General features: G+C 38.7%; 1 protein-coding gene across 2 annotated transcripts; it reads left to right on the forward strand.

Moving 5' to 3' along the window:
- Positions 1-1108: 1108 nt before the first annotated feature.
- On the forward strand, positions 1109-11907 carry LOC101851773 (probable prolyl 4-hydroxylase 3). 2 transcript variants are annotated; one of them, XM_035972964.1, is made up of 7 exons: positions 1109-1161; positions 1651-1867; positions 4124-4197; positions 5819-5959; positions 7559-7673; positions 10089-10158; positions 11637-11907. In XM_035972964.1, the coding sequence occupies exons 2-7, from the start codon at positions 1748-1750 to the stop codon at positions 11768-11770; spliced, it is 654 nt and encodes a 217-aa protein (XP_035828857.1). In that variant the 5' UTR covers positions 1109-1161; positions 1651-1747; the 3' UTR covers positions 11771-11907. The 2 variants fall into 2 exon arrangements, with proteins under 2 accessions (XP_035828857.1, XP_005110744.1); XM_005110687.3 differs by having other exon boundaries at positions 1112-1867.
- Positions 11908-26916: the final 15009 nt, after the last annotated feature.

Genomic DNA, 26916 nt, shown 5'->3' on the forward strand with positions numbered 1-26916 from the left:
CCCCCCTCTCCAGGCCCTCTTAGATCTATAGGAAAGCCTCCTCTCCCCCTCCCCCCACACATTCATACACATACACATTCACACATGTACACACAAACATGCGCACACATACGCATAAACATACACACACGCACACACAGACAGACAGACAGACAGACAGACAGACAGACAGACAGACATACAGACAGACAGACACACACACACACACACATACACACACACACACACACCCACGTACACACACGACTTAGATTTTAGCGATACCTGTGTAGTCCATTTATTCTGTTCATGTACAATACGATTATGAATATTATATCCTTCTTCTGGACACAATTTGGTCATTAAAATGTTTGAAGGTTAATAAGGGGCTCTCGTGGTCTGGAGGTTACGGTGTTCGCCTGTCATTCAATAGGTCCCGGGTTCGAATCCGGATAGCGACGGAAAATTTTCTTCTCTAAAAATGTATCCTTTCACATCCTTTCCTACACTCTAACAATGTTCTATCGACTGCTTTGGTTTCCATTTTCTGCACACTCCGCTGGGCTCCTGACACTTTCTGCAGCCTTTCTACTGCTACTCCTTGACTCCTTCTTACTGCTGTCTTTTAGCCACGCCCCTGACCTTATGGTAGGTCTACACCTAGCCTTCTCGGATAAGGGCGAAAAATCTAGGAGGTCCCGAGTGTAAGTTGCGCACATTAAAGATCCCTTGGTGGTCCAAAATCGATTAGAGTAAGGTTCGGCAGCCACCCCGGCAAAATTCAAAATTTCCTACCAACGGAAAATATTTTATGTGTCTCACGCGCTCAATGACCTTAATAATATTATGCGGTTGCAGCGCCGTAAAACTCTTAACAAAAAAGAAAAAAAACGTGTTGTATCCCCCCCCCCCCCCCCCCCGAATACACACATCCTATCCCCCCCCCCCCCCATGGCCTGGAGAAACTGTTCTTCATGATTTTAACTTCCATCATCATAGCAAGTAGGCTTTCTTGAGATGAACTAAATGAGAAAAATAATTAATCGAAAAACAATGTCACCGTGCAGCATATTTTTAAAATGCTTGCTTAAAAGCTACTTCAGCACTGAATTTTGAGTCCATACCATAGCAACTTATAATAATAGGAAAATAATTTAGCCTACTTTTAAAGTTGTAAACACAGTAAGATAAATGTCAATTATTCGCTGGGACCTGTACTTTTCTATTCATTTACAGTACTCATTTGACAATATTTAAGAAAGCGTTTCTCGATCTAGAATCTAGATCTAGATAGATCTAGATATCTACTTCGCAATGGACGTTGGCCTACGTTTTAATTAGAGCGTATGAGTAACGCATGGACAGTTCAGTGTAATCCTTCACTTTGCTTGCAAGTTCCGGGAACGAACAAGTGAACCCATATAGGGTCAGGTTAACGGAAACATTTTTGGTGTCGGTCCGATCTCTGTGTAATGTCTAGATCTATATTTAGTTCCTTATTCATGTCGTAGGCTCTTCGTCCAATGATAGAATGTGTGAAGGAATATAAAAAGATGTCAAGTGGGTATAGTTGCACTTCTTGATTTAGATTGGTACCTCTCTCTTGAACTTGAGACAACTGCACTGGCACAACACTAGGCCTAATTAACACGGATCTATTCTTAATTCAAGTAGGCCTACAGTATAGAAACTACGCTGTACTCTCCAGATTTGTATTTTTAAAAAAAGACTCAAAACATTCTAACATCAAGTTGATTGAAATTTAAGAATGGCTTCTGCGACGTCCGAAGGTTCAGCAGCCTCCCCAAGCATTACGAAGGAGGATGTCAAATTGCCTTGCAAACAAGACAAGCTTGCCTTTGTGCTGTATAATGTTCTCACACCACAGGTGGGTTACCCATTTTGTCTTTTATGATTACTTACTGCTCTATCAAGACATTCTTTTCATCCTGCTGTATCTTGTGATATAAAGTTGTGCTGAAATTGATGAAGTGTCTTGGCCTTGGTGATATAGGCCTAACTGTGGCTTTGAGTGTATGCCCCGTGCCTAAATACCCCCACTTGTACTGACAGGTCTGCGTAACCAACTTTGAATTCCAAAACTAAGTTTTAATTTCTCTCCTTGAAAAAAAAATGGTCGAGGAATTAATTGTTTCAGATTAATATCGTTTGGATTACTGTATTACAGTATACATCTATATGTTTCTATCAGCCTTATCACTGTGTGTGCCTTTGAATATTTTATTTAGTGTGATCTTTCTCAGTTCTGCTTTGCAAAATACTGTAAAACTTGTTCAAGATGACTATCCATTGTAAGAGGAAAAGTGGTCATCTTAGAGAGGTGATCCTCTTGGTTAATACAGTATCATATATTATATTTTGAAAAAAAAAACCTCAAGAAGGGAAGTGGGAAGTGGTCGTTTATTCAGAGATTTTCTTGGATAGGTGGTCATTTGAACCTAGGTTCAACTATACTTGGAGTTGAATGACAACATAACCTTTTGGCTGCTCATGTAATAATAATAATAATAAATGACATTTATATAGCGCTCAACCCCGATTAAAGTACACAGGCTCTGAGCGCTTTACAATACAGTACAACGTATACATGTCACTAGGAACTCATCTTCCAGTGATCACCAAAGGGTTTATGGCTATAGTGACTGTAAAGAGTAAAGCCCCATTCTTCCTCGACCTTGGGGAAGAAAAAACTACACTGGAGTCAGCTTAAACCCAAATCAACCGGACTGCCAGATTTTCTTCTGTCTTTGCTGGGTCTTCGGTTCTGAGAAGATGTGTGAATAAATTACACAAAGTCGGAAATTTTCTGTGAAAGCTATCATAATTTTTTTGAATGCAACAAGAGAAAGAAAGGAATACTCTCACAGAAAAAGAAAACTGCTTCTAATTTGTCCGAATAGTTTTTAATTTATCGGTATTTTGAAAGGGCAATGTCTGGGGGTTCTGCTATTTTTTTTCTTTTCGGCCCAATTTGTATTAAAATCATCTATCGCAATGCGGGGCTGACTGTCTTAGTGCGTTAAAATTACAGCTCAAAAAGTATCGCACATAACTTCACCAAATTTTTAACAAAATGAGACAAGTGGGTCAACTGTTGGCTCATTGCTTCCAGCAGCTTGTAACCGTAAAACAACGGAGATATGGATCAATAAAGGCAATCCCGTAAATATACGCGATTAGGCCACAGGGCCAGCGGGGTGTCTTGTAAATACACGGGAATAGGCTCAAATGAAACGTCAAGTCTATGCTCCTCTACGGTTGCGAAACTTGGAAGTTAACAAAGACAGTACTTAATAAAGTCCAGACTTTCATCAACAGGTGTATGAGGAGTATTCTAAGAATTAAGTGGCAGGATAGAATAAGAAATGAAGAGCAGTAGGAAAGGACAGGACAAAAGGATATAGAAGTAGAAATAGGACTAAGAAAGTGACGATGGATGGGACACACTTTAAGAAAGCCCAGCAGCGGAAACATCACAAGACAGCCACTGCAGTGGAACCCACAAGGAGCATGAGGCAGGGGTAGGCCACGGGAAACATGGAGGAGATGTGTGGAAAGGGACATGAGAGAGATGAAGCTCACTTGGAATGAGCTGGGAAGAATGGCCCAGGATAGAGATAAATGAAAGGAGCTTGTATGTGGCCTATACCCTGCCAGGGGTGAAAGGCATTGATGGTTGATGAGGCTCAAGTGAGTTAATACACTACAATGACACAGACAGCCATCGGTCTTAGACAGTCACTTTTCTCCTTGACAAAAGGTTATGGCTGTCTCAGACAATTAGGACTATATTTTTGTTGTTAGATAAAGATATGTCAGTTATATATTTTTGCTAAAACTATGTTTGTATATGGTCGCTTTTAAGCACAAGGGGGCTATCACGAAAAATGCTGTTTTGAGAAAATGGATGATAAAGTCTTTGCCCCATTGTTCAGTTTCTTTGAAAGTCAAGGAGAGTTTTCTCTATAACCGAACAAATATACTCATCAATGAAACCAAACTTCTCCTATAGGTAGGGCAATGCCCTCTTTTGGTATAGGTCAAGATTTCTGGAAACCCCCGAAATCTGGGTTAGCCCGCTTGTCCTTAAAAGTGACCATATATTATGTACTGTCTTTTCCAGGAATGTAAGGAACTCATTGACAAGACAGAGAAGAAGGGTTATGAATTGGCTCTGGTCAACACTGGATTTGGAAGGTAACAAAGATCTTGCAACCTTTATATATATGCAATAAATATTTGGCTTTTATTTTCATTTTTTATGCACATGCTGTGCCTTACTGATGCAAAACTGGCAACCAGTATGTGTAATTAAAAAAAAAAATTAATATGTTTTTGAGGGTCTGAGTCTGAGTGGGGAGGTCCATTTTAATAGGCCCTAGCTATATCAGAAAATTATGTAGTCTCTGTTTATTTGTTCACCTCCTTGTGGATTTGCCAGTTCTGAAGAAAAATCATGAACTTAAATCTTTAAACCCCTTCGGAAGCTGGGAACGTCCGGCGGTAATAACCCTGCTCCCCATCGTATGCTGGAGCGTCCGATACTAGTGACAACATTTTCGTTTTACTTAGAGCTAGTTTTTGCTTGTTTTTTTGGAACTATTCCCGAAATAAGTCTTTTAGTACATAGTGCATCAGGTTTAGGTGACTAGAAAAGACTCCGGGAAACTGTGGAAACAAACTCAGAGTTTAAAGAGTTAAGAAATGGATTTGCAAATAGTAATGAGAACAAAGCCCATGAATACATTGGAGATTTTTGTTGTTGCATGTCTGCTTTGAATATGTTGAATTCATTGAATGCAGAAAAGTGTGTTCGAAGGGGGGAGCAGTTATATTTGGGTCGATGCGCACCATCTTGACCGGCTGCATGGGTGGATTTTGCTTTTTGGTTCCGAAAGGTTGGCAGCTGTGCCGATGGGTGGAATGTATGAATTTTGTGTTGTTTTTGCCCTCTCTTAATGCACTGGTCAGTCAACACTGACTTTCGTGGGTGGTTGCTGGGAGCTCTGTTGTGGTTTGCTCCTTCTTTCCTATCAAATGTCTATCGTCCTCATCTCTCCTCCTTCTTTTTTGTGTTTGTTACTCTCTTGTAACACCTCTAATCTTCGGCACTTACATGACCTCATTGTGTTACAAATGCCGTAAAACTCTTACTAAAAAGACCCACTGACTTTAAGTATTGCTCAGGAAGATTTAACAATGTATTTCACATTATATTTGGATTTTATCAAATTTTCAGTCAACATGTTCTCTGTGTTTATGGCTGTCCCAAAACAATGTAGGCTCCATGTGGGATGTGAATCACAAACATATCTGCTCCATAGTTTAGCCTGATACGAACTGAGCCAACCACACACTTAAAGCACATTAATTAAGTGAATTGTATTGAAAGGGGCACTTAGCATGGGGTAAGGTGGCCAGTTCCTTTCCACGTCGCCTGGGAAAATAAAGGGGGCGTTGAAAGGAACTGGCCACCCTACCACACTATGCTGAAAGTCCAGGAAGTCGTCTCACTAACAAGGCAATACCCAATGTTCGGATCGGATGCGGGAATAACTTTACTTTACTTAACATGACTGAGATATAAGCCATTAATAAAAAAGGTAATATTCATTTAACGTTTTTTGAAAAGGTAATGTTGTGTAATATGAGATACTGTCACCTAGAATTTACATTTTTAATTTGAATATCATTGGAGTTTTGTTGGTTATTTATGCTGTCGGAGGGTTTTTTTTTCATGTTAATTTTCTGTATAAATCTCTTTTGTTGCTAGTGCTTTTGAATAACGTGGTTTCACATACTTTTTCTTCTTTCATAGACAAAAAGCAATGACTGACATCAGAAACAGTAGTCGCTGTATCATAGACTCTGAGGAGTATGCGACGGAGCTTTGGCGACGGATCAAGGATTTCGTACCCCCTGTATTCAAAGGGAGGAAAGTGCTGGGACTGAATGAAAGGTGGCTAACTCTCTTTGTATGTATGTAGTATAGGGTTTTCCGGCGCTCGCAACTGCTAAGGTCATATGAGCGCGCTAACTATCTTTTATCTCTACCGAAATGATTGGTCGTCATTCTTCTCTTGTGGTTTCTTTTCTTTGATTTATTTAGATGTTTTGATTTCTTTTGCCCTCTCTTTTCTGACAATGTTGTCTTGAAGCCCCCATCCTAGTTATCCACATTGAGCCATTGGAAGTTGACTTCTGATGGCAGTTTACTCAAATGAAAGCTCATTTAACACTTTGCAGTCACTTGGCGCAATAATGCGCCGGTGAAAATGATCAGTTCCGGTCACTGCACCAGGCCCGAGAAGTCCATTGCAGTCACTCTCCTGGCTGGGTTACCAGATGGGGTATTTGGTACTGCTGGCTGTGTGAGTGCAAAGTGTTAAGTAATTTTAGTGGTATTATTTGTTGTCTTTCAAAAGAACAGGGCGATAAAAAATATACAAAGTTCCTTTATGTCCCTGTCGTTTTGAGTTCAGAGGGAGCAATAATGGGCAAGAATGTCGGTGAATGGAAAGTGCCTTAACTCACTTGAGACAGAGTAATTTTTCACCCAACAACCACTGCAACCTGACACTTTTGGAGGTATGTTGAGGCCTTAACCACAAAAAGATTGTGAAAGATATACATTTTAAAAAATGCAGCAAGGCAAAGAAAGAAATGCTCTCACAGAAAAAGAAAACTGCATCTAATTCGTCTGAATAGTTTTTATCTTTTTTCATCATCCTGTTATATTCTCTTGCTAGGCATCAGGGATGATTGAGTGTTTGTTTAAGAAAGCGTTTTACGGAGCTTGCAACACAGTTAGGTCATATTAGTGCCATAGATTAGAGGTGTTACTAGACAGCAACGAACATGAATAAAAAAGAGGAGGGATGAGGACGATAGGTGTGTGATAGGGAAGAAGGAGCAAACCGCACCAGAGCACCTGCTAATACGGACTGTAATATCTTTGGCTTACACTGCACCTAATTTCTTCTTGTATGACCTGGTTTCCTTTAGAAGTGTGGTGCCTCTGACTTGTTTGGCTGTTGTTCGTCGCCTCAGAACTATTTTGTCCAAAGTGTCTCTTTACTCCGGTACACTTTGGACAAAATACCTCTGAGGCGACGGGTTGTTTTTTTCTTTTTAATGACGAATCTTTTTTCAGATTTTGATAGGTTTGTCACCTGTATATTTATGGACAGCAGGTGGTTGGCGGGTGCTCTGGTGTGGTTTGCTTCTTCTTTCCTGTCAAAGATCTGTCGTCCTTATCTCCCCTTTTTCTTTTTTATGTTTGTTACTCTCTTGTAACACCTCTAATCTTCTGGCGCTCATATGACCTTTTATGCAGTTGCGAGTGCCGTAAAACCTCTACTAAAAAAAGGTCTCTCTCTTACACATCTTCTCTTTCACACTCATCTATACTCATACACACATAATATAATGTCTAGTTTGGCATGAAAATATGATTCATCATTCCACTGCCGATGATACAATTGCAGTGTGTAGTGGTGAATAGTTATTGAGTTAACTCTGATACCATTTCAATAATTTCATCGTGATCAATTTGTAGGCTCCGTTACCTTCGCTACGACAAGGGGGAATACTTCAAACCACACTACGACGGCGTCTACATTCGAGAGAATGGAGAAAGAAGTTGCATCACATTTCAGCTTTATCTAAATGAGGTGAGATTAAGATGAGATGAGATGAGATAAGATAAGATGAGATGAGATGAGATGGGATGAGATGAGATGAGATGAGATGAGATGAGATGAGATGAGATGAGAAAATATGAGAAAAGATAAGATAGATCTTTTGTGTCCAGGTGCTGGCACATTGGTTTGATGTTTCACCTCATCACACACACACACACACACACACACACACACACACACACACACACACACACTCACACACGCACACAAATACACACACATTCACATACACACTCACGTACACACACATACACATACACACACACACACACATACACATACACACACACACACAAACACACACACGTACATGCATGCTCGCACACCCATACACACATACTCTACCTCTCCCTCTAGCTCTCTCTCTCTCTCTCTCTCTCTCTCTCTCTCTCTCTCTCTCTTTCTCTTACTCTCTCTCTCACTCACTCACTCACTCACTCACTCACTCACTCACATGCATCCTTTCTCCACATACATATATATACACAAAAGCACATTATGCTTGTACTCACAAAATAGACCCACTGTTACACGCATACAATATAAATGAACAGTTATTGTTAACCCTTCCAGCCCCCTGCGTGTATATTTTCAGCAGCGCTTGTACCTCCCACCGTCCCAAGAGCAAATATTCTCAGTTTTGGGGGTAACGAATTTGTGCATTTTTGAAATTAACGAACCTAATTAAAATTGTAAATGATATGCAATAGCCCACAAAAAAATTAGGAATGATGCCCTTATTATTTTTATTCTAGAACTTTTCACGGCTGTTTAGACCCAGAAATAATGATGGTGCGTTCTCAAAATCATGCTGTCAGTTATCAGGAGTGGTTTCAATGGCCAAAAAATAATATGTGAGGCAGCGCGGTGGAATCAGGCTCTCGTCAAAATAATGAAAGTAAGAAACTTGCATTTTTCCGCAGGTTTGTGAATTTTTATCAAATTTTTGTTTTTTGGCTCAACGCCTTTCATGCTCATTAAAGAACTCATTTATGTGTGGATTTTTCTTAAAAACGTTGATTAAAGGCACACAAAAATGTAAATTTTCAGTTACCACGGACTCTTAAGCTTAGGAGATAACCAACTTTGGGGGTCATTTTCTCACTAATTTTACCTCTGAAAACAGGTGACCCCCACCGCCTTCATTCGCAAATATCTCGACTTGTATTCAAGATAAATGGATATTTTTTCATCCAAATAAAGACAAGTAAACAAGCTTTAAGATGACACCAATAACTCTACATGCCCAAAAATTGACGAGAGCCTGATTCCACCACGCTGCCTCACATATAATTAATTTGTTCTTCTCTTAATTGAAGAAATTTGAGTTCACATCAACTTTCCATGCGTGTTGTTTGTCATGTACAGGGGAAAAGAGGCACTCCTGATATGGTCATCTTCTTAGAATAAATAAGATACACACATGTGAGGCAGCGTTGGGAAATCAGGTGCTCATCAAAATAATGAAATCTGAGAAACAGGCATTTTTTCACCTGTCTGGCAATTTTCATCAAATTTTTGTTGTTTTGGCTCAACCTCTTTTATGTCCTAATAAAAACTTAAACATATTTCCATTTGAATTTTACAGAAAAAATGTTAAGTAAAGACACAAAATATGTCATTTTTCCGTTTTCAAGGACTCTTTAGCTATGGAAGTTACCAAACTTTGGTGGCCATCTTCGTGCTAATTTTCCCACTGAAACCAAGTGACCCCCACCTTCTTCAATCTCAAATATTTTGACTTCTATTCATGATAGATGAAGATGGGCATATTTTTCACTGAAAGCAAGACAATTGAACAAGCTTCAAGACGGTACCAATAATAAATAAAATTAAAAATAAATTATTACACTTTTATTTGTCCCAGAAGAGCACTTTGTTTTACAATGGCAAACATACATACACAAATACATAATTATAAATACGTACATACCTAAATACATACATGCATGAATACATACATAAATACACACTATTACACAAGTACAGAACAGTTTACAAACAATGCCACTGTCGGTCGCCACTGTGCAGCGCCCTGTAATTTGAGCTAGGGTTGTCGTGTCTTTCTCAAGGACACACTCCAGTGACCACCCATCTGATCCCCGTGTCACCGACACTTGCTTGACATTGCTTGAGTCAAAACTCACTACTCACTTAGCCACTGGAGCTCCACATGCCCAAAAAATTGACGAGCGCCTGATTTCACCACAATGCCTCACATATTAATTGACAATTGATCACAATTTCTTTCTTTTGGTCATTTTCTTTTTCAATGCTGGATGTTTAATCAACTGTCGTGCTTGTTTTCAAAATCCATTTTGTTTTGTTTCTTGTCTAGCTATTTTGTATTGTTTCGAAACAAATATTCACATCTGATTTTTTCAGGGTTTTCAAGGCGGAGCTACAAATTTCCTTGGTTCCAATTTCGAAGTTGAACCAGTCGTACCAAAGACAGGTGAGTCTAAGTCTAAGTGATATTGATTAACCCTGTCCGTACGTCATGTTTTACTATAGTATCCATACGACGTGGAGAACTCTGTGCCACCACTTCCAAAGAGGAAATTTACTCGTTAATGCGATCCGTATGCTTTGCATAGCAGTCTGTCAAAATGATTTTTTAGAAATACTGAAATTTCAAAGAGATCTTCGAACTAGAAGTATTCTAAAATGTGAAGAATACGACCGCGGAGGTACAATTTGACCCCAGAGCGTACAGATACGTTAAGCTGAGTGAATAAATGTCATTCGTATGTGTGCATTTATGGCAGGTGATCGGAGGGCACCACTGGTAGGTCTTATAACTTCTTTACTCTTCCCTCTGTTGTTTCTGTCTGTCTGTCTGTCCTTCTTACTTTTAGAAAATACTAAATGATCATTATTGTGTATGCATATGTGAATGTGAGAAAAGTTGTAATGTTTTAGTAATTTGTATTCTGTTTTGTTTGCATAATATTTCTTTTCTTTTTATTTTCAACATTTTCTTTCCCCTTTCAATCTTTTTCCTTTGCAACTTTTAAAGTATTTATGTGTAACTTTTTTCTTTAGTGTATTATATCTGCCTTCTCTCCTTTCTTAACCCTTTCTCATTTCTTCTTCCTCTGTTCTCTGTGCAAGTCCATTGGATACACCTATTCAATATACTATTTAGTTGTGCCAAGCGGGATATTAAAACCTTTGTATGAAAACCCCCCCAAAAATTTCCTCCGTACAATTTTGAGATGGCTTCAGTTAAAGCAGTCTTTTTGTTTTTTGTGTTACTGATCAATGGCTCTGATTTTAACGGCGTATTTTTGTATTACTGAATAATCGACTCTCATTTCAACATGTAATAGCTACACCACTGATGCCGGTTTGATATATATATATATGTGAGGCAGCGTGGTGGAATCAGGCTCTCGTCAAAATAACCAAAGTGAAGAAACTTGCATTTTTCCACAGGTTTGTGAATTTTTATCAAATTTTTGTTTTTCGGCTCAACACCTTTCAGACCCATTATAGAACTCATTTATGTGTGGATTTTTATGAAAAACGTTGATTAAAAGCACAAAAAAATGTAAACTTTTAGTTACCACATGCTCTTTAGCTAAGGAAATAACTAATCTTTGGCGGCCATTTTCTCACTAATTTTACCTCTGAAAGTAGGTGAACCCCACTTCCTTCTTTCGCAAATAACTCGACTTGTATTCAAGATAAATGGATATTTTTTTCATCCATATAAAGACAAGTAAACACGCTTTAAGATGATACCAACAACTCGACATGCCCAAAAATTGACGAGAGCCTGATTCCACCACGCTGCCTCACATATATATTATAAATATATATATACTGAAATAGCAATAACTCATGTTTTCTGACATTTGCAGTTGAAGGGTGTTTTCCAAATCACAGCAACATCTAATCACAATTTCTCGTCTATTCCTTCGTCCTCAGGGTCGGTCCTCATCTTTCAGCACGATATCTTCCATGAAGGGGAGGAGCTGAAGAAAGGTCGCAAGTACGCCATGCGGACGGACGTCATGTACTCGGCGGAGCGTAGCTATGGCAACGAGGGGACTCCTGTTTAACATTGACAACACGCTGCCCTAAAAGTACAAAGTTCTATCTGCTCAGTTCTTAGTTTGGAGAAATTTGCCGTAAAAAATTTTTAGTTTCACAAAGCTGTCCCTGAAGAATTATGCAAATTTAGATGGCAAAATTATGCAAAAAAAAGCAAAATTTTGCAAAAATTATGCAAGTTACCGTAACACCATTCGCGACAAGTTTTGCACTTTTTCAGCAAGGATTCTTCATGATTTTCATGTTTTATGTACAGAAAAATTGAAAAAATATCAGTATCAGTAATTTGTTGTGTATTTGGAAAGAAAACTACACATCAGTCAGAAAAAAAACTACCAAAAAATATAATCTCTGTAACTTTCAACTATAGATCTAGATATCTAGATCTTTGTAGAGGAAAGAAAAATGGTAAAAAAAATTTTTTTTTAAAGGGAATGATGACCTCTGATCCTGCTCATTACTAAAAGCAGGGACACCTGTCAAACCTGAAACATCAGAAAACTTGAGAACAACAACTTTTGATGGATTGAAAAATTGAACATGCTCAAGGAACAAAATCCCAACCCATAACCAAGATCTTCTAACAAGGGAAATAACCAACTTTTCACTTAAATGAGACTCATTACGGTGATTACTTCCCTTTAGTCACATGGCGAGGCTTTAATTTATTGTTTTGTAAAAAAAAAAAGGGAAAAAAGAGGGAAAAAACGCGGGGAATCCAAAATTATGCAAATGTTGCAGAATTACGCGAAAAAACGCGGCCGCACAGCGGCTGCACAATCGCATAATCCTACGGGGAGCTTTTCCGTACGCAATTGTTTGAATATCTTAATAAAAGTTACGGGTAAAGTTACTCTTTTGGTAGAGCAGATTGAACAAATTTCTTTCTGACCTCATGGTCTTAGTTACTCAAAACGGCCGCAAAATGTCGGATACAACTTTGTAATTCTAAAGGTAGCAAACAGTGCTTTGGCATTTTAAAGTGGTCATTACAGAGATATTGTTTGTTTTAACACTTCGCCCCCTCGGGACGCCAATTGGCGAAAGTAAGAAGCCGTCCCTTTACCCCAGGGGACGCCGATTGGCGACAGTAAGAAAATGTCCCTTCACCCCACGGGGCGCCGATTGGCGACAGTAAGAAGCTGTCCCTTTACCCCAAGGGACGCCAATTGGCGAAAGTAAGAAGCCGTCCCTTTACCCCATGGGACACCGATTGGCGACAGTAAGAAGCCGTCCCTTTACCCCACGGGATGCTGATTGGCGACAGTAAGAAGCTGTCCCTTTACCCCACGGGACACCAATTGGTGACAGTAAGAAGCCGTCCCTTTACCCCACGGGACGCCAATTGGCGAAAGTAAGAAGCCGCCCCTTTACCCCACGGGACGCCGATTGGCGACAGTAAGAAGGTGTCCCTTTACCTAATGGGACGCCGATCGGCGCCGGTGTGATATAGCGTGTACCGCACCTGTATCGTAGTCCGTGGGGGACAAGTGTTGTGCATTCTGCGCACTGCGTGGGTGGAAAGTGTTAATAAACTCCTGGGTTATGGTAGAAAAGTTTTCTTTTCACAAAAGAAATGAGATGGCTAAAGTTTTTTGGCGAACTGATGGTTTTTTGAAGCTCCACATTATCCTTGCATCCAGTATGAAACAAGCTCTGTTATATTTTTGCTAAACATTTTTTAAATGTCTTGCAGATATCATGAGCAAGTGTCAATCTGTAAAAGTTCTAGACATAATTTAATGGTTTCTTTGACTACAGGAAACTGTGTTGCACCCTATATTGCTACTGGATTGATGCGTCTTGCACAAAGAGGTGCCCCAGTGACTGCCTCTTACTTGTCTTTCTTTGAGGACACAGCGCTACAAGACAGGATGGCTCATAATTTCCATATAATTCTTTCTTGTAACAATAATATGTCAACATGCTACCACGGTTGTACAAGCTGTCCAGCTTATGCCAAAATCAAACTAAGTCATCTTGACCTTCCTTATTACGAAACGGCCTGCCACCTTGTCATTTACTTTACTTTTTTTAAAACTTAAACTTTTTTTTCCACTCGCACTGATGGGTGTCGTTAGGAAAAACAGTTGTCTGTCCGTTGCGGGTTGAATGGCTTGGAGGAGGGTCAATTCATGAACTCTGAGTGTGTCCTTTTCAGAGTCGGTCCAACAATGAACCTTGTCATTTACTTATTTTATTTCCTGCTATGACATCTCATGGAGCGTAGGACTGGCCTCTGTGGTGTAGCAGTAAGATGCTTCACTGTCACATGCAGGAGACCTGAGTTTGATTCTCAATTAGGGAGAATATTTATCGAATATCTCTTTCTTTCTGCCGGGATGTATCCCTCCCAGCATGGGTTATCCCTGACACACAGGATCAGAAGCCAGCCTCCTAAATGGTCTAAATTGTGTGGATGGGGTTGTAAAAACACCTACATTAAAGAAAAGATGGAGGAACAGTCACCAAAAAGCTGTCTACAGTCATCACAATACCGAGCTGGCTCTCCAACTTTCACTGCCTTGTCATAAAAGGCTGCAAATGAACCCACAAATTTCCAAGTTATAAAATAGACGTCATCTTGGCTAAAACTAGGAAAAGACGTGAAACTATTGGGAGTGTTTTTCACTTTACTGAAAGCTGTGATAAATGTTTAATACCCTTATTGTAGCTTTGTGAAGAATTATTTCGTCAACCATCTATGTTAATCAATTTCTGTGATAACCATATTGGTGTCAATTTTATTTGTGATATTAAAAGTAGACTACTTCAGCTATGTCTATTTATTTTATGTTGTGTTTTGATATGTTTGAGAAGGTTATGTACTTACAAACTGTTTGTATGTAAAGATCAAGCAGTGTCAGTTATAACTAAATGAACAACAAATCTGAGTGGCTCGAGACTTAAGCTCTGATTTGATCATAAAAGACCATTTGTTTCACAAACTCTTACTCGTATATATATATGTATATTGCTATTTTTGAAATACAGTCGAAACTGTCTTATATAGCCATCCGTTGTAAAGCAAAAAAAAAACAAACAACGTCTGTATTAGCCAGGTGGCCATCTTACACAGTGTCATTATAATGTAAAACATATGTGAGGCAGCGTGGTGGAATCAGGCTCTCTTCAATTTTGGGGCATGTAGAGTTATTGGTATCACCCTAAAGCTTGTTCACTTGCCTTTATTTTGATGAAAAAAATATCAATTTATCTTGAATACAAGTCGAGATATTTGCAAATGAAGGAGGTGGGGGTCACCTGTTTTCAGAGGTAAAATTGGTAAGAAAATGGCTGCCAAAGATTAGATATTTCCTTAGATTAAGAGCCCGTGGTAACTGAAAATTTACATTTTTTGTGCCTTTAATCAACTTTTTTCAGAAAAATCCAGACAGAAATGAGTTTTAATTTAATGGGCATGAGAGGTGTTGAGCCAAAAAAAAAAAATTTGATAAAAATTCTAAAACCTGCGGAAAAATGAAAGTTTCTTCACTTTGATTATTTTGACGAGAGCCTGATTCCACCACGCTGCCTCACATATATTGCTATTTTTGAAATACAGTCAAAACTGTCTTAGATAGCCATCCGTTGTAAAGCAAAAAAGAAAAAAAACCTGTCTGTATTAGCCAGGTGGCCATCTCACACAGTGTCATCGTAATGTAAAACATAATGACATATGCAAAGGAGGAATTGGGAAGTGACTGTTTGCACAGATTATTGTCTTATTATACCGGTGGCCGTCAGAGTAGGTTTGACTGTAGACCTATACTTTATTTATCAATGCCAAATTTGAAAAATGGGTCGTTGGAGGGTACTCTGGTGTGGTTTGCTTCTTAAATTCTTTCCTATCAAATATCAAACGTCTATGGTCCTTATCTTCCCCTCTTCTTTTTTACGTTTGTTACTCTCTTGTTATACCTCTAATCTCCTGGCGCTCATATGACTTTATGTAGTTGCGAGTGCCGTAAAACCTCTACTAAAACTGAACTAAAATTTGAAAGTGCAGTATACAGCCATTGTTTGTGTCACTGGTTATATATGTGAGGCAGCGTGGTAGAATCGGGCTCTCGTCAAAAATAATCAAAGTGAAGAAACTTGCATTTTTCCTCAGGTTTGTGAATTTTTATTAAATTTTTGTTTTTTGGCTCAACACCTTTCATGTCCATAAAAGAGCTTATTTCTGTGTGGATATGTATGAAAAACGTTGATTAAAGGCACAAATAATGTTAATTTTCAGTTACCGCGGACTCTTAAGCTAAGGAAATATAACTAATCTTTGGCGGCCATTTTTTCACTATTTTTACCTCTGAAAACAGGTGACCCCCACCTCCTTCGTTTACAAATATCTCAACTTGTATATTCAAGATAAATGTATATTTTTTTCATCCAAATAAAGAAAAGTAAACAAGCTTTAAGATGACACCAATAACTCTACATGCACAAAAATTGACGAGAGCCTGATTCCACCACGCTGCCTCACAAATGTTTGTATTGCATATTGGTTGATATTGAGTGAGACATTTATGTTTTATGTTGCCACCTCGAGGATTATACATAAAAATTTATTGTTGAGAAGATCCTGATAAAAACTCATCGTGGATGGTTGAGGTTTGTGGGTGCTGTGGTGTGGTTCGCTCCTTCTTTGGTATCAAACATATTGTTGTCCTTATCTCTCCTCCTTTTTTTGGTGTCTGTTATATACTCTCTTAATACCTCTAATCAGCTGCACCAATATGACCTGGTTGTGTTGTAAGTGCCGTAAAACTCTTACTAAAACTTAAACTAAAAAAACAAAAACATCAGCCATTAACACACTGCAAAGCTGAGAAGGGATTAGTCGTATCATGTTGATATGTGTATAATGTTATTATCCATCTTCTGTGCGGAATGAAGTTAATTTTTTGTTTTTCAACGTTTTAGTAAAAAGGTTACTTTATTGTCGTTAGTGTTTACAGATGTATTCTGCAGTGTTGGGATACGTTGTTGTGTGATTAATATTTTGGTTCCTGCTCATTGTCTCGTAATGTACGTGCAGTTTATCTAAGATGCTGCTAGCCTATGAGATAAGATGTTCATGCCAGTGTTGTATGACCTATAGTTAAATTTAATTAATTTACAGGGCAACTTTATTATCAACTAGATTACTTAATTGATTTTATTGTTGTTGGAAATATCAAGGAGAAAAATTCTTGAGAAATTAATATGTTTTTTTTCTTCTGTTACCTGTTTGAAAAGAATAATATTGTCTGATTCCTTGTATTTTGGTTTGTTTTGTTATGATTTTTACAATTTCAACCCAGTTTACTTTTATATTGCTTGACAACAATTATCCCTCATTGCGTCAATGATGTAGCACTTTTAGGTCTTTTGTCATAACATGCAAATGACGTGAGTTCGATTCTCTTGTGGGGAGAAATTTTATTAGGTATCTCAATCTGTCTGGTAGGACGTTGTATCATCCCTCTCAGCCAGGGTTGGCCATGACAAGCAGGGTCAAAGCAGCCGGCCTCTTAATTAAATGATCTAAATAGTGGCGGATGGGGGCGTAAGACTTTTACTATTATTACATGTTATTACAATTTATCGTTATTGCTCAAGTATTTTGTTGCTATGCTGTAAAGTGTAAAGCGCATAGAGCCTGCTGTTGAGCGGGGATATGCGCTATACAAATGCTATCTATTATTATCTATTATTATTATTATTATGTCTGGAGTGTGTTCACTGGTGTCTGTGAGGGAAAAAAAATTTGACTTTTTTTCTGCATGGATTTCAGGGAGAAATATTATATTATTGTACTGATTATATATATATATATATGATATATTGATATATGCGTCTTTCTGCTGGGATGTATTCTATATAATAATCCAGCCAGGGTTGATGTTAACATGCAGGGTTGAGGGTACCTTGGTGTTTGTTTGACCCTATCCGTAAGCCCTGGGGTCATTTTGTACCCCCAGGGTTGTATTCTCCACAATTTAGAATACTTCTAGTACGAAGATCTCTTTGAAACTTTCAGTATTTGTCAAAAAATCATTTTGAAAGACTGCTATATAAAACGCATGGATCGGATTAACGAGTAAATTTCCTCTTTGAAAAGTGATGGCACAGGGATCCCCACGTCGTATGGATACGATAGTAAAACAAGACGTACGAATAGAGTTAAATAATCTAAATTGCAACTAGGCCTACGTACATGTTTTTGGGTGTAAAATATTTATTACAATTACTGTAGATTAGGTTTTGTTGACAGCAAGGAGACTTAGAGTACATAGTTCTTTTTTTCCTGTGTTTTGTCAGTAAATGTTGCCAGTGTTAAAATGTTTATGTGCACTGCTCAGGCTTTTGGCATTTATATATTTGTGTGCAGAAGTCCTCAGTAGGCAAAGTCATGCCACAGGGTCACAATGCACAAATCTGTGTAATTAATTCATTATAATGTGACCTGTCACCTTTCACCATGGCCATATTCATCCGTTGTACACTGCCCCCCCCCCCCCCTTGCCACATCAGACCTCCATCCATATTTCCCAATCTCTGCTTGGATGATTTGGTCGCTTTTAAGCACAAGGGGACTATCCCGAAAAATGCAGTTTTGAGAGAATCAAAGGTAAAGTTTCTACTCATTGTTCAATTTGTTTTAAAGACAGGGAGAGTTTTCTCTATAACCAAACACATATTCTCCCCAATGAAACCAAACTTCTCCTATAGGTAGAACAATGCCCACTTTTGGATAAAGTCAAGATTTCTGGAAACCCCTGAAATCTGAGTGAGCCCTACTAGTCCTTAAAAGTGACCAGTTACATCCCCAATGAAAATTCAGTGTATGATGAGTATGATGTTGGAGGTCTTCCCTTATTTCTCTTCCCCCCTACTTTGCCATGCTGCACACTCTGTCTTCAGATATTGTGGTAGTGACGCAGGTTTAAAGCCTAATACATCTTACCTTTCCACTGCTCAGTATAAGACTCCTCCATACACTGTTTTGAAAAGTGACTTAATATGAATATGTGTGTGTGCCTGAAGAAAGGTCTCAGATGTCGGAAATGTTGGATATGGAAATAAGGGCATACCTCCTTCATTCGCAAATATCTCGACTTATATTCAAGATAAATGAATATTTTTTTCATTCACATAAAGACAAGTGAACACGCTTTAAGATGATACCAATAATTCTACATGCCCAAAAATTGACGAGAGCCTGATTCCACCACGCTGCCTCACAAGAACTTTGTTTTCAATGGTGGGAAAAGGAAACTAATGTGCACAGTGCACAGCTGATCATCTGGGTTTTACGGAATGTGCGTCCGCTGTTATAAGAAATTGTGAGGCAGCGTGGTGGAATCAGGCTCTCGTCAATTTTTGGGCATGTAGAGTTATTGGTATCATCTTAAAGCTTGTTTGCTTGTCTTTATTTGGATGAAAAAATGTCCAGTGACCTTGAATACAAGTCGAGATATTTGAGAATGAAGGAGGTGGGGGGTCACCTGTTTTCAGAGGAAAAATTAGAGAGAAAATGGTCGCCAAAGATTAGTTATTTCCTTAGCTTAAGAGTCCGTGGTAACTGGAAATTTTCCTTTTTTTGTGCCTTTTATCAACGTTTTTCAAGAAAATCTTCAAAGAAATGAGTTCTTTAATGGGCATGAAAGGTGTGGAGCCAAAAAACAAACATTTGATAAAAATTCACAAACCTGCGGAAAAATGCAGGTTTCTTAAATTTGATAATTTTGACGAGCGCCTGATTCCACCACGTCGTGACACAATTGTGTTTTATCTGCAATACTGTTGATGTTGATGGGTACCTGACTTCAAGTTAGGGAAGTAAAGGCAAAGGCGGCGTGGGAAGGAACTGGCCATCCTACCACAATATGCCGAAGGCCCAGGAAGTTGTCTCACTAACAAGGCAATCCCCAATGTCCGGAGTGGATGCGGGAACAACTTTACTTTTACTGTTGATAAAAGTTCTACCAGTGCCCACTTTGCATATGCTCCTTCAAGCCAATTAATTCAGTCATCGTGTATATTATTTTGCATTGTTTGATCTGACACTTATTGTGATTTATCGTATTTATGTACACATGTTGATGTTCTGAAACCGTTTTAGTCAAGGCTATGAAATCATATACATAATATGGGTGTGTCTGCCTGCAGAAAGGTCCCAGTTGTCGGCAAAGCTGTTTTTGAGCAGCGTGTTGAAAAATCCCAAAAAGTTGTACGTGCTCAAAAATTTAGTTCCCTCAGAAACAGCAGAGACATATTGAAAGGATTTTGTATATTTTAAGTCTAAATATTTCTTTATCAGTTATTTCTCTCGGACTCGCAACCGTAAGGTCGTGGGTTCGAATCCCATCAAGGGCCCGACGTTGCGTCCTTGGGAAAGGCACTTTACACGAATTTTCCTCACTTCACCCAGGTGGGAATGGGTACACGGCTATAGACAGTGAAAGATCTTGTCAGTTTGTTAGTGTTTGAGTGCTTAATCAGCTGCTTGCACTGTATGCTTCCCGGGAAGCTGAGAATGTTTCTGAGTGTTCTATGGTCTGCTGGGGTAATAATATAGTGCAAAGCGCATAGAGCCTGCTGTCGAGCGGGGATATGCGCTATACAAATGCTATCTATTATTATTATACATATACACATGTATGTATTTATTGGTGTTCTTATCAAGCTCTCTAATTTATTTACCATTTTGTTGGTGCAATTTTTGTTATACTTGGATCAATTCCATCGTGTATTTGAAATAATTTTGATAGCCCATTTATTGACCTTTTATCTTCATTTTTTTTTACAGCTTTTCTTTAGTTTTTTTGGTTGTTTTTTTTCAGTTTCTGGTTAAGCTTATTGCTGTCTGTGACAAAATTGTGTCCAGACTAATCTATGACTCATTGAATAAATGGAAACCATGAAATCTGTTAATTTTTTAGCTTCTTTTTTGTATGTTGCAAGGTGTAAATGTGAGGCAGCGTGGTGGAATCAGGCTCTCGTCAATTTTTGGGCATATTGCGTTATTGGTATAATCTTAAAGCTTGTTCATTTCAATGAAAAAATTACCCATCCATCTTCAATAGAAGTGGAGATATTTTGGATTGAAGGAGGTGGGGGTAACCTGATTTAAGAGGTAAAATTAGCGAGAAAATGGCCTCCAAAGCTTGGTAAATCCCAAAGCTGGAGAGTCCATGGAAACTGTAAATTTATATTTTTGTGCCTTTAATCAACGTTTCCGGTGAAATCCTCAAAAGAATGGGTTTGTAAATGGACAGAAAAGGTGTTGAGCCAAAAAACAAAAATTTGATAAAAATTGCAAAGCAGGCAGAAAACTGTTGTTTTCTACGATTTCATTATTTTGACGAGAGCCTGATTCCATCACGCTGCCTCACAATTCTTTAATTGTCTTGATATCGACTCTGAATAATCTTACGATTTTGATAGATCTAGAGCAGATAGATATATCTAGATCGTTTAGTTTCTGACCTCATGGTTTTAGTAACTCAAAACTGTCAAAAATGTCAAATAGAACTTTGTTATTCTAATGTATCGAATTTTGGACATGTGACCCAAAAAAATAAAATAATAATTGAAAAATCGACAGTTCATAGATGAAGAAATTTCTAATACGAAGTCTAGCTGCAGCCTACTTAGATCTAGACTAGACCCTATTGACCGAAACTTGTTGAGTACACAGGTTTCATTAAATTTAGTAATTATTCAGATTTAAATACATGCATGTCAGTACGGCACCTTTGCCTTTTGGTTCCGTCTGAAATGCAAATACTTTAGGAATTTTACAATTCAGCCATCATTATTAAGTACGGCTAGCCAGCCAGTCTAGCCGTACTTAGGTTAGGCCCTATTGACCGAAACCTGTTGAGTACCCAGGTTTAATTAAATTGAGTAATTATTCAGGTTTAAAATACATACATGTCAGTAAGGCACCTTTTGGGTTCGTCTCCGAAATACAAATACAAATACTTTAGGTATCAGGGGCGGCTCGTGGGGCTAAAAAGTGGACGTGCACAATTAAGCTATCACATGCTGAAGCTAGTCAAGGGTATAGTAAATGAGACGGTGTATAATTTAAGGATCTCAGCGAAAGAAAGAAATTTAGCTTTTTGCAGGAAAACAGTCTCCAAACTGAAAAAAAACAAGGGCGTCATGATCTGGAGAATGTTTTACATAATTTTTTTTGGCGAAAACCGCATGTCGATCGATGCAGCCATTAAAAAGCCTTTTGAATAGCAAAATTCGGCCACCACAAATAGATAATAGATGCACTACTGTCAGCGGGGCACCTTTTGGTTTCGTCTCAAATACAAATACTTTTAATTTAGGTATTGCAAACAAAAAAACATTATTTACAATTCAGTAGGCCCGTTTGTTTGCTGTTTGTCAGTCTAGTCATCTTTATTAAGTACGGCTAGCCCAGCCGTCTAGCCGTCATTAAGTACAGCTAGCCTCTTCCTTTCTTATAACCCAGCAAGTGGATTTGAGTGATCAGATTTTGTGCTGTTTCACAATAATTATTATTATCATGTCAAGCTTTTTCGAATGCAATTCTTTGAATATCTTGATAACGACTCCGAATAATCGGACGATTTTAATAGAGCAGAAAGAACATTTAGTTTCTGACCTCATGGTTTTAGTAACTCAAAGCGGCCAAAAATGTCTTGATTTTTAAGCAGAAAAAAGAGCTGTCTCGATGTGACTGGCACTGGTGCTACTACCCCCCCCATCCCAACTCCCCCTCCTTCCCCCTCTCCCCCTCCTGTCCCCCCTCCTGTCCCCCCTCCCCCCCGTCCTATCACCTTCATGACATCATCATCATAATCCGCCATCTCCCTCAACCACTCCCACCCCCTTTCCCCCTTCCCTCTCCCCCTTCCCCCTTCCTCCTCCCCAACCTCCTCCCCCCTCCTGTTCACCAAATCGATAATTTGCTAATTAATAATAAAGATAATGGTTAGGCTATATTATCGTTGCTTCTTTCTTCAACCAGAGACACTCGTTGGAGTACCACGCTAGCACACAGAGCCTTTCAAACCCTACAATATAGAACGAAGTTTACAAGAAAAGCGTGTACCATTCACAAAGTTAAATATAAAAAATGCATGAGGATATAAAAGTGCACAATGGTGTATTGATGATCGGGAACGACAGCTGCGCATTCAGAAAGGTTTTTAAAAGAAATATATATAAATCTTAACGGAGGGAATAAAAAAAGGAGAAAAGTACACGCTTGTTCTGTTCAAATGACCTATAAGTAACACCTGGTTGTGTTGGTCGGATTTTTCTGTTCTTCTCTTTTCTTTTCTTTTTTTTCTTTCTTTCTATCTTTTTTTTTTTTAAAGAAAAGATTAAAATTCCCCCCCCCCCCTTAAAATGTTCCTTATTTTTGCGTTCTTTATATTCTTAAAATAATTCTTTTTTGTTGCTTCCTTTATTTTTTTAAAATGTTTCTTTTTCATTTTTGCTTTCTTTACTTTCTTGTGTTGCTTTCTTTATTTCTCTTAATAAAATATTTCTTTTTCTGTTATTGCTTTCTTTATTTTCTTAAAATGTTTCTTTTTTGTTGCTTCCTTTATTATTTTAAAATGGGTTGGTTTTTTTCATTTTTTGCTTTCTTTACTTTCTTAATCTTTTTTTTTTTTTTTTTTGGGGGGGGGCTCTCGTGGCCTAGAGGTTAAGGTTTTGGCCTCTCATTCAAAGGTCCCCGGTTCGATTCCGGGTAGCGACCGAAAAATTTTCTTCTCTAAATTTGTCTCCTTTCACCTCATTTCCTGCTCTCTAGCAATGTTCTGTTGTCTGCTTTCGTCTCCTCTTTCTGCCCCCACCCCCTCACCTCCTTTGCCCCTTCCTCTGGGCTCCTGATTCTTTCTGCAGACTTTCTGCAGCTACTCCTTCGTTTCTTCTTACTGCTGTCTTTCTTAAGCCACACCCCTGATCTTCTGGTAGGAAAGATCTACATCTAGCCTTGTCGGACAAGGGCCAAAAAATCTCGGAGGGCCCATGTGCAAGTTGCGCACGTTAAAGATCCCTTGGTGGTCTAAAATCGATAAGAGTAGGCTTCGGCCGCCACCCGGTCAAAATTCAAAATTTCCTACCAACTGAAAATATTAGGTGTGTCCCGCGCGCTCGTATGACCTTATGCAGTTGCGAGCGCCGTAAAACACTTTACAAAAACAAAACAAACAAAAAAGTCTTTTTTTTGTCGCTTTCTTTATTTTCTTAAAATGTTTTTTTTTTGGGTCGCTTTCTTTATTTTCTGAAAATGTTTCTTTTTTTAGTTTCTTTATTTTCATAATTTAAAATGTTATTTTTTTGTTGTTGCTTTCTTTATTTTCTTTTGCTTTCTTAAAAATGTGTTCTTGGTTTTTTATTTCAACTTTTTTTTTTTAGTCTTGTGACGTAGTCATGGACCCAGAGGACACAGCAGAGCGTCATGTACAGACAACTGGAACCAGTTTTTTGTAGTTGTTCTTTTTATTTTTTAATAATAGTTTTTTTTTTTTTTTTGGGGGGGGGGGGAGGGGCATCCAAATGTAAAAAGCTTATTTTTAAGCGACTTCGGGTGACTATTTGTCAATCTCTCCGCGATGTTGCATAATTTTAATGTTTTGGTGTAATGTGAATTTCAACTCCAAAGCCATTCCAGACCCATAGACTCCCATAATATTCTAGTGGTCATTCCCAAATGAACAAAGCTACATTTTCTTACCTTTTGTCACAAATTGCTTTTTGCCTGGTGAGAGTTGTCGTCCCTGGTCCAGGCGAATATTACGCTGAAAGGAAGCACAGTAAACTCAGCAGTTCCGGGCAGGCCAATTTGATTTCATTTAAATTATCATCCTTGCTTTTCTCACCCTGCACTAGGGTATAGGCCACGGACTAACACTTTCTCATCATGCACCAGGGTATAGGCCACGGACAAACACTTTCTCACCCTGCACCAGGGTATAGGCCACGGACAAACACTTTCTCACCCTGCACCAGGGTATAGGCCACGGACAAACACTTTCTCATCCTGCACCAGGGTATAGGCCACGGACAAACACCTTCCACCTTTCTCTATCCTGGGCTAGCCTCTTGATGATGCTCCACGTCTTCCCAGTATTCTGTATATCAATGTCTGTGGTTCTTCTCCAGGTTCCACGCGGTCTTCCCCTTGACCTCTTACCCTGTGGGTTCCAATCCAAAACTTTCTTTGTTAAGCAGCTGCCTGACTTCCTGAGAGTATGTCCAATCCATCGCCACCGCCTTCTTCCTACCTCATCTCTGACTGGGATCTATCTTATTTTCCTTAACACTTCCTCGTTGGTGACCCTGTCTGTCTATCTGATCCTCAGTTACTTTCTTAGACACTTGTTCAAGGAAGCCTGGATCCTCTTTATGCAAGTCTGTGATGCGTTCCATGTCTAACATCCATACAACAGGACTGACTTCACAGTCATTTGAACTGAAAATCCTCAGCTTTGTTCGAAGTGACCAGTTTGATTTACCCCGGTTATTTTGTCTCTTTCTCTTTCTCCTCTTTCTCCTCTTTCTCCTCTTTCTGCTCTTTCTGCTCTTTCTCCTCTTTCTCCTCTCTCTCATCTTTCTCCTCTTTCTCCTCTTTCTCCTCTTTCTCCTCTTTCTCCTCTTTCTCCTCTTTCTCCTCTGCTCAATATCCACCCCCCCCTCTTTCTCTCTATGATTGTCCTACTGATTTCCCCCCCCCTCCCCCTGTTCCACTATAACCACGACCACGACAACTACCACCAACACCATTACTTCTACTTCCACTATAACCACTACCACAACCCCAATACCACCTTCACTATAACCACCACCATCACCAATACCACCACCAGCTCCACCACCACCTCCACTATAGCCCTCACCACCACCACCACCACAACCACTATAACCACTACCACCACCACCACCACCTCCACTGTAGCCATCACCACCACACCTTCACCACCACCACCACCACCTCCACTATAGCCATCACTACCACCTCCACTATAACCATCACAACCACCACCAACACCACCACTTCGATTTTAACCTCCACCACCACCATGACCACCACTACCACCACCCCCACACACACACTACGTGTGTTTTGAATAAAGTACAAACCTGTTGTTAGGTATTTTAGGTAGGTAGGTAGGCTTGGTATTATATTCAGTTAATGTTGATTTAGTGTTTAAGTAAGGTCATTGGCTCACATAACATAAAGCAAATATTTTTCAATTACAAATATATCTAACTCTCGTGAAAACAACATTAAATTATAAAAGACACACGTATCAATATAACAGTTTAAAAGTGTTTTGTTGTGAAACGAAGTTTCCATGAACTTTGTTGTTTTTGTTTTTAATGAATGTACGCGTGTAAATCAAAGTGCACCGCTTTTTATTTTTTAGCCGCTTTTAATATTCAACTAACCCTCTTTAGTTACGCTTAATGGTTGATAAATCTAAATACATAAAATCCCCCCCCCCCCGACCCCAGATATGTGTGAACAAAATTAATTAGCCACTTGTGTGGTCCAGTGGTCTCAATAACTAGAGTGTAATTCAAAAAGATGTCGCAGGCTGCAAATCTGAGAAGAAACGAACGAAAACGAAACATAAAACAGCATAATAGATTATCGTCTCTCACTTTGCTAATTGTACATTTTTTTCTTCTTTTTCTTCTTTTTCTTTTTCTTTTTCTTTTTTAGCCCCTTGGCCCCTTAAAGAAACGCGAGTTGAAGAAACGAAAATATTAAAACAAGATTAATCTAAAGCTATATTCTCCTCAATAAAGCGTGCTTTCGTTAATTTGATTGCTGTTTTGTTCGTGCTATCGTTTTGAATTCGTTCGATTTCTTCTTTTTTGAATTTTCTCAAAACATACCTCTTTGGCCACTTCTCAGCGACATACGCTCGTTATGTTTCATAGAACAATTACTTATTTTTTCCCCTCTCTTTTCTTTCCCAATAAATGTACCGTTTTTTCATTTACTGTTATCAGAACTTGGTTTGTTTGTCCGATTTTCTTTCTATATCAGTTATCAGTGAGCTCAGATAGTAAAACAAGATGATCCATATAGAATTAATTACACTACACAATGCTTTAAAAATATGCTTTAAAAATATAAGATATAATATAATTAATAACAAATTAT

The sequence above is a fragment of the Aplysia californica genome, unplaced genomic scaffold (assembly GCF_000002075.1).
Source record: "Aplysia californica isolate F4 #8 unplaced genomic scaffold, AplCal3.0 scaffold00931, whole genome shotgun sequence".
Taxonomy (NCBI): domain Eukaryota; kingdom Metazoa; phylum Mollusca; class Gastropoda; order Aplysiida; family Aplysiidae; genus Aplysia; species Aplysia californica.